Source organism: Microcebus murinus, chromosome 2, assembly GCF_040939455.1.
Source record: "Microcebus murinus isolate Inina chromosome 2, M.murinus_Inina_mat1.0, whole genome shotgun sequence".
Taxonomy (NCBI): domain Eukaryota; kingdom Metazoa; phylum Chordata; class Mammalia; order Primates; family Cheirogaleidae; genus Microcebus; species Microcebus murinus.
The window spans coordinates 39,115,613-39,133,943 of record NC_134105.1 but is presented as its reverse complement, the minus strand read 5'-3'; the positions used below and the strand labels follow the sequence as shown (position 1 = coordinate 39,133,943).

Below are 18,331 nucleotides of genomic sequence, written 5' to 3'. Positions count from 1 at the left end.
AAAGGAGGAGGAGTTTGCCAGGTGGACTGCAGGAGGAGTTGAGAGTGCTGCAGACACCAGAGCAGTTCCCAGCATTCTTTTATTGAATTCTTTAAGTGTGACAGGCAGCAGGCAAGGAAAGTATTCCTTCTCCCTTCAAAGTAGATTTTGGCTCTGGGAGGGAATGACTTAAAAGTCTTCTTTTTCAATAAAATAGCAGACGGTTAAATGAAAGGCTTTGGAGTGCAATTTGGATTCTAATCCAGCTACCTAATCAGCTATATGACCGTAGGTAACACACTTACTTGTGTCTCAATTTCCTTATTTGTATAACTTATTTGTGTTTCAGTCTCCTCATTCATACAATTCAGAAATAAAGAGCCAAGTACAGAGCCTGGCATGTGTAAAGAGCTGTTGTTATTTTATGTGATTATCTCATTCAGTCCTCCAAGCAACCTGGACTGTGGGTATAATTTCCTCCATTTTTTAGAAGCAGACTCTCACAGTAGGTGCGTGACCTGCCTAAAGTTCACGGGACAGTCTGGAGACGCCTCCGCAGCCCGTCCACTTTAAATTTATGTCCGCACCGGGTTTTCCCAGGCGGCCCCGGGACAGGCTCTGGTCCGACGGCTGGACTCCGGCGCCAGGGTTTGCGCGCCGCCGCGGCCTGCTCGGGCGGGCCGGCAGGCGGGCGGGGCCATGCGGGGCGGGGCGGGCGTGAGGAGGGAAGTTGTCGAAGTTAGGGGAGACGCCCGCCCGCCAGCCCGGGCCTCGCCTACGGCCGCTCCCTCCGCCTCCTCCCCGCCCCGAGCCCTGGTCTGCCCGTCCTTCCTTCCCCTCCCGTGCATGATGGAAACACCATGGCTGCGGCGGCCCAGCTCTCCCTGACACAGGTAACGCCGCCCGCCCGTCCGCCGGGCTCGGCCGGCCGGTGCCCCCGGCTCCCTCCCCCACCGCCCCAAGCTTCGCTTACCCCGGCAGCTTCTCTTGGCTCGTGGGCCGGGCGGCCGGTGTGTGTGAGAGGAGCGTGTGTGAGAGAGGGAGGGCGCCATCCCGAGCCGGAGCCCCGCCGCGGCAGCCGCGACCCCGCCCCGGTTCGGTGGGCGCCCGCGGCCCCGCCCCGCGCAGCCCCCACCGCCCGCCCCGGCCGGCCCCTGTGAGCAGCCCCTGAGTGGACTGTGACCCCAGCCTCGCTCAGCCGGTGTCGGGCCCGGCTCGCTCCAGTCAGCTTTCACCCGCCCAGGAAGTTTCCTGCTTTCTGGCCAGACGCATCCCAGGTGAGCTCCTGTTGAGCTCGAGCGGATCAGCCTCACCCCCTGGCTCACACGAGGCTCGCCCTCTGGGCCGGCGGCGCACTTGCCCCCGGTGAGAGTTGCCTCCCCGAGCCGGACGCGCAGGCCCCCTCTGAGCCGGTCATTCCTCTCTGAACTGGTCTTTGCCCACTGGAGTCCAGCGAAAGCCCTCCTTTCCCAGCAGTTGAGTCAGTCTCGCTTCCAAATAAGTCTCATCTTACCCAGGTCCCTCCCGTGTTACCCCCTTCCTGAACTCAGTCTCTTCCCCTCCTGTTCAGGTTTCCTTCTGGTCAGACCCCCATTAAGTCTTTTCCTGCTCAAGTCTACTTCCACTTCCCCCCGTCCCCTGGGGGCTCTCTAATAGCTGTTCAAATGGTTCCCTTTAACAGGTGTGGTGGTTCCGCCAGTCCTGGTGCTAGGAATGACCTGGGAGCATTTGTCCTGGGGAAACCTATACCTAAACCTGTTTTCAAGGTCTTCCCTCTTGCCCTTTTGCTTCCCCCAGAGTCCTTGTTCTTCGCCTATAACCTCTAACCACCACTAACTTTGGGAACTTGGTTCCTCCCTCTCTGTAAAGAAAGCCAATCATAATCTAACCATGTTGTCCAGGATGACGAGATGACGGACACCTGCCAGTCTCTTCCTGCTCCTCTGACCAAAACTCGCCCCTACCTCACCTTCTCAGCCCCATGTCTCCAGAGGCTGGCGGCCATGTACTTCTCAGCCGGGACCCACCCCGGCGGGCTGCCTGCCTTGTGGTGTTTCCCTGCCATCTTGCAGTCTCCTTGGCCTAGATTTTTCAGTGTTTCTAAGACTTTAACACTGGTATTGGGTATACGTTTGGGCAGTAGTTTTCTGTTAGGATCAAGAGGCTTTGTTTGGGATGTTTTGCCTAGCTCTCTAGGATAAATAGATGGAGTAAAAATGTCTTCTTAGGAACCAGGATTCTCATAAAAATATTTGCCTCAGGTAAAAGTCTGCAGGAATTACAAATCTCCTAAGTGAAGTCTTTTCCCCAGCTTCCCAGTTTATTTGGTGTTGGTTGTCCTGTTCAGGGAAGAATCCTTTAAACATGGAATGTCATGGTTTACATGAATCTCTTTGGGAGGGTCCTCCTGAAACTCAAATTTGAGGAATGGCAACATTGACTTTTGGGTATTTACTTTCCATGAGTCTGGTTAGTGACTTGCATTAAATAAGATCTGTGTTGGCAGGCTGTTTTCTGGCTCTGTTGACCAATTCTGGCAGTTTCCCCTTTTGAAGATTTTGTTCTCTTGAAGACTTCTGTAGAATTGCATCTCAGTTGTGTGCGTACTTTATTCTCTTCCTGGGTTATACTGTGTTTTATTTTCTATTTACTATCATTTATCTCTAGAGAATTGCTTCAGGCTCTGTCAGTTTTATAATCACTTAAAAATTTACATATGTTCTTGTGGTTATATATTTAGGTATTAACATGTACACAGAGTAAATAGTGAATCAGTAATAGGTATTATCCTTCAGTGTCTCACATATAAGAGAACATACATCAGTGGTTAATTTTTATTGATAATTCAAATAAATCAATTTAGAATATTTTGATTTTAAGACACAAAGAGGCATAAGATACTTTGTAAAGGCACAGGAGAAAGAACCTTCCCAGTTGTTAGTATACCCTAATGTGTCTCCTTGTTATTTCAAAACTTTGCAAAGTAGTGTTTTCTTAATTTAATTTTAATTTTTTAACTGCTTGAGCCCAATAAACAGGTAACAGTGCATCCTAGTTTCACATTCATTATTGATCTGTTTATATCACTGTCTGTTTCTCCCCTCCACCCTCCCAACACACACCCTTACTCGTAGGCATACAGCGTAAGAGATCCTTCAGGGCAGGGACATCTTTTAACTCATCTCTATCCCTCAGTGCCTATCTGGAAGAAAGTGATTAATAACTGTTGGATAAATGACTGAAAATTCTAAAGGGCTCTCTGACAGTTATGAAGATTAAACAGATGCTGAAGTTAGTTTCTGCCCCTGGTCATGAGATGGTAATGATTTGGAGTAGGTTCATTCATTCATTCAACTAATATATATATACATATTTTTGTTGTTGTTGTTTGTTTGTTTTGTTTTGTTTTTGTTTTTTTAGAGACAGAGTCTTGCTCTATCACCCTGGCTGGAGGGCAGTGGTGTCATCATAGCTCACTGAGCCTCAAACTCCTAGGTTCAAGTGATCCTCCTGCCTCAGCCTCCCAAGTAGCTGGGACTATGGGCATGCACCACCACACCCAGCTAATTTTTCTATTTTTTTTAGAGACAGGGTCTCCCTTTTGCTTAGGCTGGTCTAGAACTCCCGAGGTCAAGCAGTCCTGCCTTGGCCTCCTAGAGTTCTAGGATTACAGACGTGAGCCACTGGATCTGGCCTATTCAGCAAATATTTTTAAAGTACCTCTTATGTATTAGGCACTGTACTGGGATTATCTTGTTTATAATTTTTGCCTTTTTGCAGTACTGACAGTTTGGGGAAAAGTGTGAAAAATGTTTTAGTTTATGCCTTCCTTCCTCTTTCTCTGCCTGCCAACACTCCAACCACTAAAATAAATTATATAAATTATTATGTTCTAGCTTCTTTAGATGATAGAATACTACACTAACAAAGCATTAATTCCAGTCCCAGCTTTGCCAACAGTTAACTCGATGGGTTTGGATTAAATCTCTTGGCCTGTTTTCTTAACTTTAAAATTCATTTCTACAAGTATTTGTTGAGCATTCACTGTGTGCTAGGAATTGTTCTGTGTAGTGAGGATTACTAATGAACAAAATAGATTATTATTGGAGCTTGGAAACAAAACATGGAACTTTCATTCTAGTAGAATTTGAATTAGCTGGTCTAAGGACTTTTCCAACTCTAACATTCTGTTTTATAGATTGTATTCTGTGTTTAGTAGATATAATGGTGACTTATTCAGGGTATTTCAGTGCTATACAGCCTTAGTGTTTTCTAATTTCAGTTTTTTTCACTAGATGGTCTGTTTTCTTTTTGTCAATAAGAAGTAAAACCTGAGTAAGAAAGATCTTGATTTTTGCTTATAGATTACAAAAAAAGATACTTAATACTTTCTCCTTTTTAAACTTTTCTAATTGTCCTTTTCTTCCTCTAATGCCTGCATCTTTAATAATAACAACAGTACTATTTGCTTTCTTTTGGGTGTTACTATATGCCAGAAATTTTACTTCTCTTAATCTAACAATCCATTTTACAAATGAGGGAAGTAATTTACATAAGCTAGTAAGTGGTGGATCTAAGATTTAAAACCAAGGTCTGTAGGAGTTGAAAAGCTGTTATGCTATACCGGTAGTTCTCTGTGTACTAAATGCTTGGCATGTCTAATTCTCCTTTGTGTTATTGATTCCTTTTTTTCAATATGCCTTATTGTTTTAATTAGGTAGTAAACTTCTTGAGGATAAGTCATCTCTTTTGCCTCTGTATCTCCAGTGCCTTTGATGCTAATCTTGATGATACAACTGTGTGTGCACAATTAGGGCTCTTGATGACAAAGGTTTATTTTATGGAGATATGATATGAGTATTTTAAATATTCTTCCAGCAGTTCAGCTTTATACTGAAATTTTCTTGTTTTAGTTTAGTGAGGATTCTTTTTTTAATAATAAAGAAGCCCTTAAATAAGGACTTAATAAAAAAAATCCTAGTATATGGTCTAAAACAATAGGTGATATAAAAGTACTTTTCCTTTTATTGCTTTTATTTATTTATTTATATTTATATTTTATTTTTTAGAATCAGAGTCTTACTCTGTCACCCAGTCTGGAGTGTAGTGGCATGATCACAGCTCACTGTAACCTGGGTTACACTGAATTCCTGGGTTCAAGCAATCATCCTGCCTCAGCCTCTCTACTAGTTAGGACTACAAACATGTGCCGCTATGCCTGGTTAATTTTTAAATATTTTTGTAGAGATGAGAGCTTGCTATATTGGCCAGGCTGGTCTTGAACTCCTGGCCTCAAGTGATCCTTCTGCCTTGGCCTCAAGTGCTCCTTCTGCCTTGGCCTCTTAAAGTGCTGGGATTATAGACATGAGTCACTGTGCCTGGCCATTGCTTTTTTTTTTTTTTTTTTTTTTAATTGCAAGAGTGCTATAACTGTATTACAGAAAATTTGGAAATTAGAGAAAAAACTCCTATAATTTCATAGTTTATGGTGTTTATTTTCAGTTTCATTTTTTTTTTCAGTTTCATTTTTAAAGAAAATACCCAATGTGTGCTAATAAATGTATCACCTTAGTGGTCTGTTTTAACAATTATGACATAAAATATAGGGCAGAGTTTGAAAATTACAACATGTTCTCAGAAGCAGAAAAGGAATATTTTACCATGGCAGATATGTGAGTTCCTACTATGGGAAAGGCACATTAATGATATTTTTCTTTTTTGCCTGTAATTATAGTCCTGTGTACTCAGGAAATCTGTGCTTCCTTGAGAGTTATCTAACCAAACCATTCTCAAAAATGGCTTGGAATGTTCAGCACTTGGGAGAGGTTGTCATAGTTAAAATTAATTAGAAACAGTTGGATTTCTCCAATACTTAGTCTTTCAGGAATAATCTTAAAAGTGTATTTCTTTGTTTACACTCTATTTGCAGACAGAAAGCTAGTAACATAGTATTAACAACATGTACTAGAAAAAGATTGGGCATCTTTAGCAATGAATCGTAGTTCCAAATCTCTGTTAACTCTAATGGTCTGATTTTAAGGGCTCAATCTAAGATGTTTTACTTGTTCTTCAAGGAATTAAAAGCACTTTGTAAACATCTTTGTTTTGTGAGTTTTGGACTTAATAAAATTGGAAGTCTAGAAACCAAAATGGTCTGAGAGAAAGAGAGACAGACAGATACATGATTACTTGGAGAATTGGTAGAAATAACAAATGAAAAGTTAATACAGACAGAATTTATTAGACAAACCCATATGCTGGATTTTCATTTCAAAGCAGTTGAACCCTCAACAAATATTGACTTATTTAAAAATTATTAGGAGCTTGTATTAATAATTCTGAGAAATGTTGTAATCTGAATGTTGTATTACAGTAAAGTGGAAAATTTTTATTTAGACAAATGATCTAACCCTGTTAAGCATACATAGAAAAAAGAGTGGAAGGCTAGGCGTGGTGGGTCATGCCTATAATCCTAGCACCCTGGGAGGCCAAGGCGGGAGGATTGCATGAGGTCAGGGGTTGGAGACCAGCCTGAGCAAGAGCGAGACCCTGTCTCTACCAGAAATAGAAAAAAATTAGCTGCGTGATGCCTGTAGTTCCATTTACTTGGTGGGAGGAGGTGGTGGTGGCTGAGGCAGGAGGATCATTTGAACCCAAGAGTTTGAGGTTGCAGTGAGGTATGATGATGCCACTGCACTCCACCCTGGGCGACAGAGCAAGACTCTGTCTCAAAAAAAAAAAAAAAAAAGATGGGGAGAAAAAAACGCTAAGATTTTATAATAGCATGGTTATAGTTTTATTACCTTATTTTCAACAGTGAGCATATATTCCTTCTGTAATCAACTGATTTAGCATTTCTGTATGGCAACATTTTTGAAAATTTACTCATTTAAATTTAAATCAGTAGCTGTGTAAAGTATCTACACTTAGATTTCATTTTAAACATTCTCATCTTTGGGTTTAGAGAAATTGGTCAGAGAAATGACAATAATTATTATAATTGGTTTGGAGAATTCAGGTAGAGTACTAATTTATAATTTTGTATGCTGCTTTATAATTTACAAAGCATTTTATGTTCTTTCATTTGATCATCACAATAAGCAGTGAATTAGGCTATTACTATCATCATTTCAAATTGAAGGATACCAAGGCTCAGAATTAGGGACTTAAGTTTTATAGGTAGTAAATAAAAGAGGCAGCATAAATCCATGTTTAGAAAAAAATCAAACAATGCTAGTGAAATGTCTCCTTCCTGCTTTAGGGCCTCATTCCCTTTTCCAGAAGCAGCCATTCTTGCTTGTTTCTTGTGTGTATTTCCAGTAATAGTCTGTGTATATATATAGTGTGTGTGTATACATATATACACAATGTGTGTGTACATATATATTCTTTTGAGTGGGCTGCTTAACTGACTGAGGAGATTGTTCTAGATCAGTATGTTTAGATCTTCATCATTATTTTCAAAACTTAATGGTCTTCGTGTATATTAATGTATCATTATTTAGTTTGTTTATTTATTTATTTTTTTGAGACAGAATCTCACTCTCTTGCCTGCGCTAGAGTACCATGGGGTCAGACTAGCTCACAGCAACCTCAAACTCCTGGGCTTAAGCGATCCTCCTGCCTCAGCCTCCCGAGTACCTGGGACTTACAGGCATGTGCCACCATGCCTGGCTAATTTTTTCTATATATTTTTAGTTGTCTAGGTAATTTCTTTCTATTTTTTTAGTAGAGATGGGGTCTTGCTCTTGCTCAGGCTGGTCTGAGTCTCGCACTCCTGAGCTCAAATGATCCTCCCATCTTGGCCTCCTAGAGTGCTAGGATTACAGGCGTGAGCCACCACGCCCGGCTCTATTATTTATTTAACAAGCTACCTAATGATGGACATTTATGTTGTTTTTGATCTTTTATTATCAAGAACACTGTGGTGAATATTCTTTGTGCACACGTGTGAGTATATGGATTAATTTCTAGTGGTTATAATTGTTGGGCCAATGGATATTTTTAATTTGGATAGATATTGCTAATTTGTGTTCAGAAATATACCAGCAATAGTGTTTGGGAGTGCCATTTCTTCCACAGCTTCAGTAACATAGTATATTATCAAACTTTTTGATCATTGTCAATCCAATATATAAAAATGATATTTTATTGTTCTGTTATTTCTTTAATTATGGGTAAGGTTGAACTTACTTTCTTTTTTGTAGAAACTATTTGTATTTCTTTTTTTGTAAACTGCCTGTCTAGTCTTTTACCCATTATCCTGTTGGACTGTTGGTCTTCTATCCCACAGCTTTGTAAGAGCTCTTTGTGTATTTTAGGAAATTTGCACTTCTTTGCAAAAATCTTTACAAAAATTTTTTCTCTTTAAAATTTTGGTTTTGGCATTTTTTTCCAATTCATTTCTTTTTTTAAGATGTCAGGATAGTATGGGGTTACGGACATTTTACATATATATATATTGCCTTTGCATTGCCCAAGCCAGAGCTACAAGCGTGCCCATCGCCCATACAGTGCACTCCACATGCATTAATTATGAGTTTACTCAACCCTGCTACCCCCCTCCCACCTGCCCAGCAACCGATGAATATTACTTCCCTGTGAGCAACTAAGTGTTGATCAGTTAGTACCAATTAGATGGCGAGTACATGTGGTGCTTGGACATTTTTTGATTATGTAGAAATACTTAAGTTTTATATGTTTAAATTTATCAGTCTTTTTTCTTAGAGCTTCTACCAAATCTAGATTTTTAAATTTCAGGAGCAAAATAATATACCTACTAGAGCAGTGGTCCCCAGCCTTTTTGGCACCAGGTTCATAGGAGACAATTTTTCCACAGAGCAGGGTTGGAGGGGATAGTTTCTGGATGATTCAAGCATGTTACATTTATTGTGTAGTCAAACCTCTCTGCTAATGTTATCTGTATTGGCAGCTGCTCTCCCTGAGCTCCACCTCAGATCATCAGGCATTAGATTCTCACAAGGAGCACACAACCTGGATTCTCCATGCGCTGTTGACAGTAGGGCCAGCACTATGAGAGTCTAATGCTGCTACTGATCTGACAGGAGGCGGAGCTGAGGGGGTGATTAGTGGGATGGGTGGGAGCCATGCAAGCAATGGGGAGCAGGTGGAAATACAGGTGAAGCTTTGCTTGCTGGGCCCAAGGCTTACCTTTTGCTGTGTGGCCTGGTTCCTAACAGGCCAGGAACTGGTACTGGTCTTCAGCAGGGTGGTGAGTGGGGGCCACAGATGTAAAGGAAACAAATTATGCAGAGCCATGTGTGTAAGAGTGTGTATGTGTGAGAAAGAAGAGGTCAATAGTGGGATAATAGCAATAATTAATACTTATTGAGCACTTATGTGTCAGGTACTGTTTTCGATAATTTTTACAGCCTTTTGAACCTTTCAATAATCCTCACAACCTGGTGATCCTTACATCCCCGTTTTATAAAAAGAGAAAACAAGTACAGAAGTGAAGTAATTTGTTCAAGGTCAAACTGCTGCTAAATTGTAGACCCAGGATTATAACCCACTAGTCTAAACAACTCAGTATTTAGTGAATCTGTATTTTTAAGGGGAGAATGGCTCTGATGGACCTCATTATGGTGCCACTTCTTGGTTATAACTGAATGTATGTTCTAGGCTATAGTATCTTATGTGAAAATCAACTTATTGCATAGACTACATCTCTAGAAAGAGATTGTTGTACCAAATTATAGTGGAGGGATTTTGTAGAGATAGTAGAAGGTAGTTTTATATTTTGTAACCTCTAAGTTTATTGCTCATGAAAACCTAAGCTTGTTTAGGTTAGTAGAATATCTACTTTTTAGCTAATATTCTCTTAGACATGATTATTTGGACTTAGAGTTTCTTCAATATTTTATTGCTAATGACAGCATGTATCAGAGAGAAATACCCCAAGAAACACATTTTTTTAATTCAATAAAACCTGGAACCATTAGTTCTAAAGAGTTCTGATGCTCTAGATATAAACATTTTTGAGAACTAGCATAAAATAATGAACAATCTTAGGTTTTGAAGTCAGAATGTCTTAGGTTAATTGATAGATTTTAGTTATTTATAGAGCTATCAATTTTTATGAAATGTTATATTCAATTAGAATTTTGATAGATCACTGATACTAAGAATTATTGATAACTTCATTCCATCTTGTATTCTGTAGGTATAACACAGATATATCATTATGTGTATATTAAAAATCTGAAACTTACATGTGTTAAAGGTGCTTCCAGTATTACTGGTTGATTCTCTTTTATTTCAGAAAACATTTACTGAATGCCTCCTGTGTGTCACTATTAGGGTAGGCCTTGGACATAGAAAGTGAATAAGACCATGACACTTGCTCTTTTAAGTTTTAGTTTTTTAGGGAAATAAACACTGATTTTCTTGTGTGGTCAAGTACTATGATGAGGCCAGGTACAGTGGCTCACGCCTGTAATCCTAGCACTCTGGGAGGCCGAGGAGGGAGGATCATTTGAGCTCAGGAGTTCGAGATCAGTCTGAACAAGAGTGAGACCCTGTCTCTACTGAAAAATAGAAAGAAATTATCTGGACAACTGAAAATATATAGAAAAAATTACCCAGGCATGGTGGCGTATGCCTGTAGTCCCAGCTACTCGGGAGGCTGAAGCAGAAGGATTGCTTAAGCCCAGTGAGTTTGAGTTTGCTGTGAGCTAGGCTGATGCCACAGCATTCTATCCAGGGCAACAGAGCGAGACTCTGTCTCTGAAAAAAACAAACAAAACAAAAAAGTACTATGATGAAAGATGATAGAAGTGAGGCACTGAGGTGCTAGGTGAGTATTCTGTGATTATTATGGAACTTTTGGCAGTAATTTAGTTTTTAATTTTTTAGTGGTTTTATAGTATCTAGGGTTGATAATTTTAGATGGCATTTAAATTGTACTTAATAGGACAACATAAAACTGCACGAACATTTGATTCAATGTGATTCAATTGCATTTTGGTGCATAGGGTCTACATTGTGGGATATAACATCCATTATCTTTTAGTATGTAAAATATTTTGTATATTTATTTTAGCACAGTATCAGGATGCTTATCCCAGGCATACTGAGAGAAGTTTTATATAGTGGCAAGTGGGACTTAGTATAAGACAACATGGATTTGAATTCTGGTTCCACCATTTGTACTATCTTTGGGTGACCATGGCAAATTACTTAAACTCTAAACTTTCATTTGCTTATGTATGATGTTTATACATTGTTGGGATATAGGAGACATTCAGTAAATAGAATTGTTTTTATTATTGATACCTGTGTTCAGAATTCATATAAATATTTGTTTAAATGTTGTTTTATTTCCAGTATTCTTTACTCACTCAAGAAAACTTGGAACATGCAGAAAAATAGTAACAAGATGGATCACCATCTACATCATTCTTTTTTTTTTTTTTTTTGAGACAGAGTCTCGCTTTGTTGTCCAGGCTAAGAGTGAGTGCCGTGGCGTCAGCCTAGCTCACAGCAACCTCAAACTCCTGGGCTTGAGCGATCCTTCTGCCTCAGCCTCCCGAGTAGCTGGGACTACAGGCATGCGCCACCATGCCCGGCTAATTTTTTTTTTTTATATATATATCAGTTGGCCAATTAATTTCTTTCTATTTATAGTAGAGACGGGGTCTCGCTCTTGCTCAGGCTGGTTTTGAACTCCTGACCTTGAGCAATCCGCCCGCCTCGGCCTCCCAAGAGCTAGGATTACAGGCGTGAGCCACCGCGCCCGGCCTACATCATTCTTTAAATTTTAGTTTTTTACTTTTTTTGAACATGATTGTAATATCTCTCACATATATACACACACACATATATGTATATATATATAATTTTGTATTGTGTTTTCTTCAGTTTGATATTATAGCTGTTTTTTTTTTTTTTTTGAGACAGAGTCTCACTTTGTTGCCCAGGCTAGAGTGAGTGCCGTGGCATCAGCCTAGCTCACAGCAACCTCAAACTCCTGGGCTCAGGCAATCCTCCTGCCTCAGCCTCACGAGTAGCTGGGACTACAGGCATGCGCCACCATGCCTGGCTAATTTTTTCTGTATATATTAGTTGGCCAATTAATTTCTTTCTATTTATATAGTAGAGAAGGGGTCTCGCTCTTGCTCAGGCTGGTTTTGAACTCCTGACCTCAAGTAATCCGCCTGCCTCTGCCTCCCAGAGTGCTAGAATTACAGGCGTGAGCCACCGCGCCCGGCCTATAGCTGTTTTTCTATGTGGTCTTCATAAGCATCTTTTTAATGTCTATCCTTGGAATATATTAATTGGGTGCTTTATAGTCTACTTAAACCCTTATGTGGTACAGATATTTTATCTATATATCAATTGTGATTAATACTGTTGCAAATAACTTTTGCTGAATTCTTTTCTGTAGAGTTAAATGTACTTACTGTATAATTGAGTTCTTTTTCTATGTGTACCTTTGAGTTTTGAAACTAAACTTGAGTCATTTTTTAGTTTATATTTTTAAGATCTTCAATGGCAAGGGAGACAGGAGCAATAATTAACGTAGGAGCAATAATCTCAAAAATATTGTTGAAGGAATTAAGATGACTATATTTAATTTGGTTGCAAAGGCCATTTATAGTTTGTAAAAGTTCATTTTACACAGAAAATTGGGATTAAAAGTTGTGAGCTTCAAGAAAAATGAAATTTCAGTTTGTATGCAGTTTTCATTCTCCGCAGTCTGTGTTGCTTTCATTCTTATTCTATTCTCTACATTCTGTTCTATGTTTTTTTTTTTTTTTTCCTGGAACACTTTTATGCAGGTCCTTGTAATATCTGGGGGTGGATTATGGACCATCTGGTACTTTAGAACAGTTAAAAAATGTAACCCTTTGACTTTACTTTGAGCCATACTTGCTTGAAATGTCCTGGTTTGTCTGTGTTTGGCAAGTTTTCTTCTTTATACCCTCACAGCTTTTTATGACTAATTTCTTCCTTAGCAGTGGAATTTTCACAGTACCAGTGTTCGTAGATTAAAGTGGACAAGACTTATTTTACTATAACCTCCTCTCAAAAACCCTCATAAGGCAAACATCACAAAACATTCTGTTTTTTAAATAAGTGTGCAATTGATACAAATATTTAAATGTTGATAAATATTTAAAATTGAATATTTTTAGGTACTAATTATGAGGCTATGTGGAAAGCAAAGTATATTCTGTAAATTGTAAATTTACTGAGTTGATTTGTAGTCCTAGTTTTAAAATACTCCACGTGTCCAAATTAATTTTAAAAATTATATCTTCGTTAAACAATATGAGCCATTGTGCACTTCCAGAAAGCTCTAGAGATACTGAATTTATAAAATATTTAAAAATTGTTGGAGCTACCTTTATTTATTTATTTTTTTTTTCAGACAGAGTCTCACTTTGTTGCACAGGCTAGAGTGAGTGCCGTGGCGTCAGCCTAGCTCACAGCAACCTCAAACTCCTGGGCTCAAGCAATCCTTCTGCCTCAGCCTCCCGAGTAGCTGGGACTACAGGCATGCGCCACTACGCCCGGCTAATTTTATATATATATATATTAGTTGGCCAATTAATTTCTTTGTATTTATAGTAGAGACGGGGTCTTGCTCAGGCTGGTTTCGAACTCCTGACCTGGAGCAATCCGCCCGCCTCGGCCTCCCAGAGTGCTAGGATTACAGGCTTGAGCCACCGCGCCCGGCCTGGAGCTACCTTTATATTAGAAAAAAAACAAAAGAAAATATTTAAAAATTGTTTAGTTGTTTATAGACTTTGAACCTTCTGCCTTTTTTTTTAAAATTCACAAAATAGTCAACTTTCAATTCAATTTAGTTAACTACTAACCAAGCGTAGTCCTGGATCAAATAAAAAGTGAGGCTTTTCTCCAAGAATGCTAGTTTTAGGACACTGAATTGTTCACTGGAGTTAGATGAGTGTTTGGAGATAAATTAATGCAGAATTCAGTAGTATTTGCAGACAGTCCAAAGACATTCTTTTGGAAATTTAGATCCCCCTCCCCTCATTTCAATAATCCTGAGGGCTGCAAAGTGTGAAGTTCTGGACAAGATAGTCATCACAAGGCACAAGGCATTATGCATGCAACAAATTCCATAGCAGCCAGCGATATCATGTTTACACTTCAGTAAAGCAGTAGCATCCATTCCATTAATGTTTTAGTTTTTGAATGCATTTGTTTTATAGATCTTTTCATTAAGGGCTATAAACAAAGTTTATATCAATTTTTATGTTTGTATAAATTTAAGAAATAAATTAAGTCAACATAAGTAGTCACAAGAATTTTCCTCCTTAATACAGGGTGCATATACATGGGAACTTCAAAAAGTTCATGGAAAAATGAAATTAAAAGGTAAAAATAAAAAATACAGATATTATTTCTCATCATAAACTCCATCAAGTTCAAGACCCTTTGTAAGTAATACCAGCCATTTAGTCCATCCCTAAAGAACTGAGGGTCCTGGGAATTTAACCATGTTAGTGCAGTCTTTTTTATATTATTAACTGAAAGAAAAATGAGAGGCTTTTAAAGACTTTTTCAAGATTAGAAAACAAAAAGAAGTCAGAGTGGCTGGGCGTGGTGGCTTACGCCTGTAATCCTAGCTCTCTTGGAGGCAGGTGGATCGTTTGAGCTCAGGAGTTCGAAACCAACCTGAGCAAGAACGAGACCCCGTCTCTACTATAAATAGAAAGAAATTAAATGGCCAACTAATATATATAGAAAAAATTAGCCGGGCATGGTGGCGCATACCTGTAGTCCCAGCTACTTGGCAGGCTGAGGCAGTAGGATTGCTTGAGCCCAGGACTTTGAGGTTGCTGTGAGTTAGGCTGATGCCACGGCACTCACTCTAGCCTGGGCAACCAAGTGAGACTATGTCTCAAAAAAAAAAAAAAAAAAAAGAAGTCAGTGAATTAAACCAGGATTGTAAGATGGATGCCTAAAGATTTCTTGTTGAAACTCTTACAAAATTGCCTGTTTGATGAGAGGAAGGAGCAGGAGCACTGTCCTGGTAAAGGACTCTGGTAAAGCGTTCCTGGGTGTTTTTCTGCTCAAGCTTTGGCTTTGTATGTTGATCTTGTATCTTGTAACCTTGCTGAACTTATTTATTGGTTTTAATTGTTTTTTAGTGAATTCCGTAGGATTTTTTGTATATAAGATCATGTCATTTACAAATACAGATACTTTTATTTCCCCAGTCCAATCTGGATGCCATTTATTTCTTCTTCTTGTCTAATTTCCATGGCTAGAACCTCCAGTATAATAATGAATAGATGTGGCAAAAATGGACATCCTTGTCTTGTTCCTGATTTTTTGGGGGAAAGTGTACATATGTATGTTTAGTACCTTGAAAGTGTGTAGTTTAGTCATGAAATAAAACCTAGTGTTATTTGAAAGGGTTTTTTAAAATTCACATTTTGGTTATGTTGCTTAGGGATTTTTGAGGGTGGTCCTCATACTATCAGCGTTACTTGAGGACTTGTTTGAAATGTAAATTCTTAGATCCCACCTGGGACCTAACTCTGAGAAAGAACCAGAAACTGGGGGTGGGAAGTTTACTTAGCCTTTTGCATGGTAAATGTAATTCGTCTTAAAAAACAAAACTAACAATGCTGCTAACGAGTAAAACATATAGGGTTTTAGGTTTATAGAACATGTGATATTCACAAAGACTGTTTATAGTAGACATTGTACCTCCCTCTCCTCTTCTCCCCTTCCCTTCTACTCCCTTCCCTTTTTTTAAATCTGTAAAGAAACAAAACCCAGAGAGGTTACCAGTTTTCTATGCTTTTGGTCAGTGGTTAAAAGAATTAATTCTAATATAGTACTGCATGGCTTGGAATTCTAGTTCTACCATTTGTTAGCTGTGTAAGTTTAGAGAACTCATTTAATAGTCTATCACTTCTTGGCCTTTTGGTTAAGATCCAGTGTAATAATCTGTGTTTCAGATTTCACATATGTAAAATGTGAGTAAGAGTGCCTACTTTATAGAGTTGGGAAGATTAAATGAGATGATACAAGTAAAGTGCTGAGAATAGTACCTGGCCAATAGTAAAAGTTCTTAATAAATGAAAATATTTTCTATTACCACTTTTTTTTCTGAGACAGAGTCTTGCTCTGTTGCCTAGGCTAGAGTGCCATGTTACCAGCCTAACTCACAGCAACCTCAAACTCTTGGGTTCGAGTGATCCTCCTGCCTTAGCCTCCTGCCTGGCTAATTTTTTCTATTTTTAGTAGAGATGGGGGTCTGTCTCTTGCTTGGGCTGGTCTGGAACTCCTGACCTCAAGTGATCCTCCTTCCTTGGTCTCCCAGAGTGCTAGGATTACAGGTGTGAGCCACTGTGCCTGGCCTGAGATCTACCTTTTAAAATAATTTTTTAAGTGTACACTATTGTTAACTATAAGCATAGGGGTGGGGAACCTGTGGCTTTAAGACCATGTGTGGCCTTCTGGGTCCTTAAGTGAGGCCTTTTGACTGAATCCAAATTTTACAAGACAAATCCTTTTATTTTTATTAGTACATTTTTGTTCCTCTTATGTATTTTTATTTTATTTTTAAAATACCAAAGAATAAAATAAGTTTGAATGACATAATCTTCCCAGATTGACCGGTTAGAATATTAGTAAGCCATAAGGGCTAAATTGATGGCTGCTATATGCATGATTGAGTTCTAGCTTCCCCTGCCTTATTGGCACCACTGCCACAGGAGGCTAGTTGGCAAGTGTTTATGGGGGTCCAGTATGTCAGTCTTTTATCAGATTTTGACAACAGTGCACTGTGTTTCAATTTGAAGTGGAGTTTGTGAATAGTTGCAAAACTCGACAATATTTTTTAATTATGTGAGCTTAACAGCCCATCATGTCAAAGAAGACTAAGAGAATGCTGAAGGAAGAAAACAGATTTTTTAAGAGGATTGGGAATTGCAATATTATCTTGTTTCTGCTAAAGATGATTTGCTTGCTTTGTGATACTGTAGTATCAACATTACAGAAATTTAATGCTCATCAGCAACCCTCTGTTTAAAAAGTTTGAGGACCCCTGGTCTAGCCTATCTTAAATGTGCTCAGAACATTTACGTTAGCCTACAATTGGGCAAAATCATTTAACACAAGCCCTATTTTATAGTAGCATGTTGAATATCTCATGTAATTTATTGAATACTGTACTGAAAGTGAAAAACAGAATGATTGTATGTATACTTGAAGTATGGTTTATACTAAAAATGTGACTCTCACACCATTGTAAAGTTGAAAAATCGGTAAGTTGTATCATTGTATGTTGGGGACCAACTGTAGTGTTGACTATTACACAGCATTGTGAATATACCTACTGCCACTGAGTTACACACTTAACATCACATCATCCATGAAAATTTATGGTCTGCAGGGCACCATGGCTCATGCTTGTAATCCCAGCGATTTAGGAGGCTGAGGTGGGAGAATTGCTTGAGGCCAGGAGTTTGAGGCTATAGTGAAGTATGATTGTGCCACTGCACTGCACTCTGGCCTGGGTGATAGAGTGAGATCCTGTCTCTTAAAAAAAAAATTATGAGCCATTTGAAATATATGGGTATGTGGGTATTTCTCTAGGTCTTTCTTTTCTTCTGTTCCTTTTGTGAGTTGGATAAATTTATCAATGGCCAGGCAGAATTGAGGTTTTCAGGATAAAAGCATAAAACTCAGATGTAGGCTGGGTGCAGTGTGGCTCCTGCCTGTAATCCTAGCACTCTGAGAGGCCGAGGTGGGAGGATCCCTCAAGGTTAGGACTTAGAAACCAGCCTGAGCAAGAGCAAGACCCCGTCTCTACTATAAATAGAAAGAAATTAATTGGCCAACTAAAAATATATAGAAAAAATTAGCTGGGCATGGTGGCACATGCCTGTAATCCCAGCTACTTGGGAGGCTGAGGCAGAAGCAACGCCTGAGCCCAGGAGTTTGAGGTTGCTGTGAGCTAGGCTGATGCCATGGCACTCTAGCCTGGGCAACAGAGTGAGACTCTGTCTCAAAAAAAAAAAAAAATAACAAAAAAATAAACCCCAGATGTAGGGAAGCCACATTGTTATCCTATGGACTAGTTGGGGAAAATGGGGGTTTATTAACTTTTTTTCCTAATTACTATTCTGTAGGTCATTATTGGATTCTCTTTCACCTTTTATACTTGATAATTACATATGAATTCTGGGGATTGATTTAAGTGATTATTTTTCTCTGCTATCAAAGGACTATGGCAAAGATGTGTAAGATTTAACAAAAATTTTTTTTGGCTTAAATCAGCACAAATTTATTATTTTATAATGCTGAAGATTAGAAATCTCAAACAGGTCTCACTTATCTAAAA

General features: G+C 39.1%; 1 protein-coding gene across 8 annotated transcripts in view; it reads left to right on the top strand.

Annotated features, from left to right (window-relative positions):
• The first annotated feature begins 714 nt into the window (after positions 1–714).
• The window catches only part of EPS15 (epidermal growth factor receptor pathway substrate 15), a 151,979-nt gene continuing 134,362 nt past the window's right edge, over positions 715–18,331 (top strand). For 7 of the 8 annotated variants that reach the window (XR_012915165.1, XM_012776183.3, XM_075998282.1 and 4 more), the window contains exon 1: positions 715–872. Coding sequence is in view for 7 of the 8 variants with exons in the window: in XM_012776183.3 (XP_012631637.1) it covers positions 840–872 (33 nt within the window). In the remaining variant the exon portion in view is untranslated. The remainder of the gene's footprint in view (positions 873–18,331) is intronic. The other variant, XM_075998265.1, reaches the window with a different exon arrangement.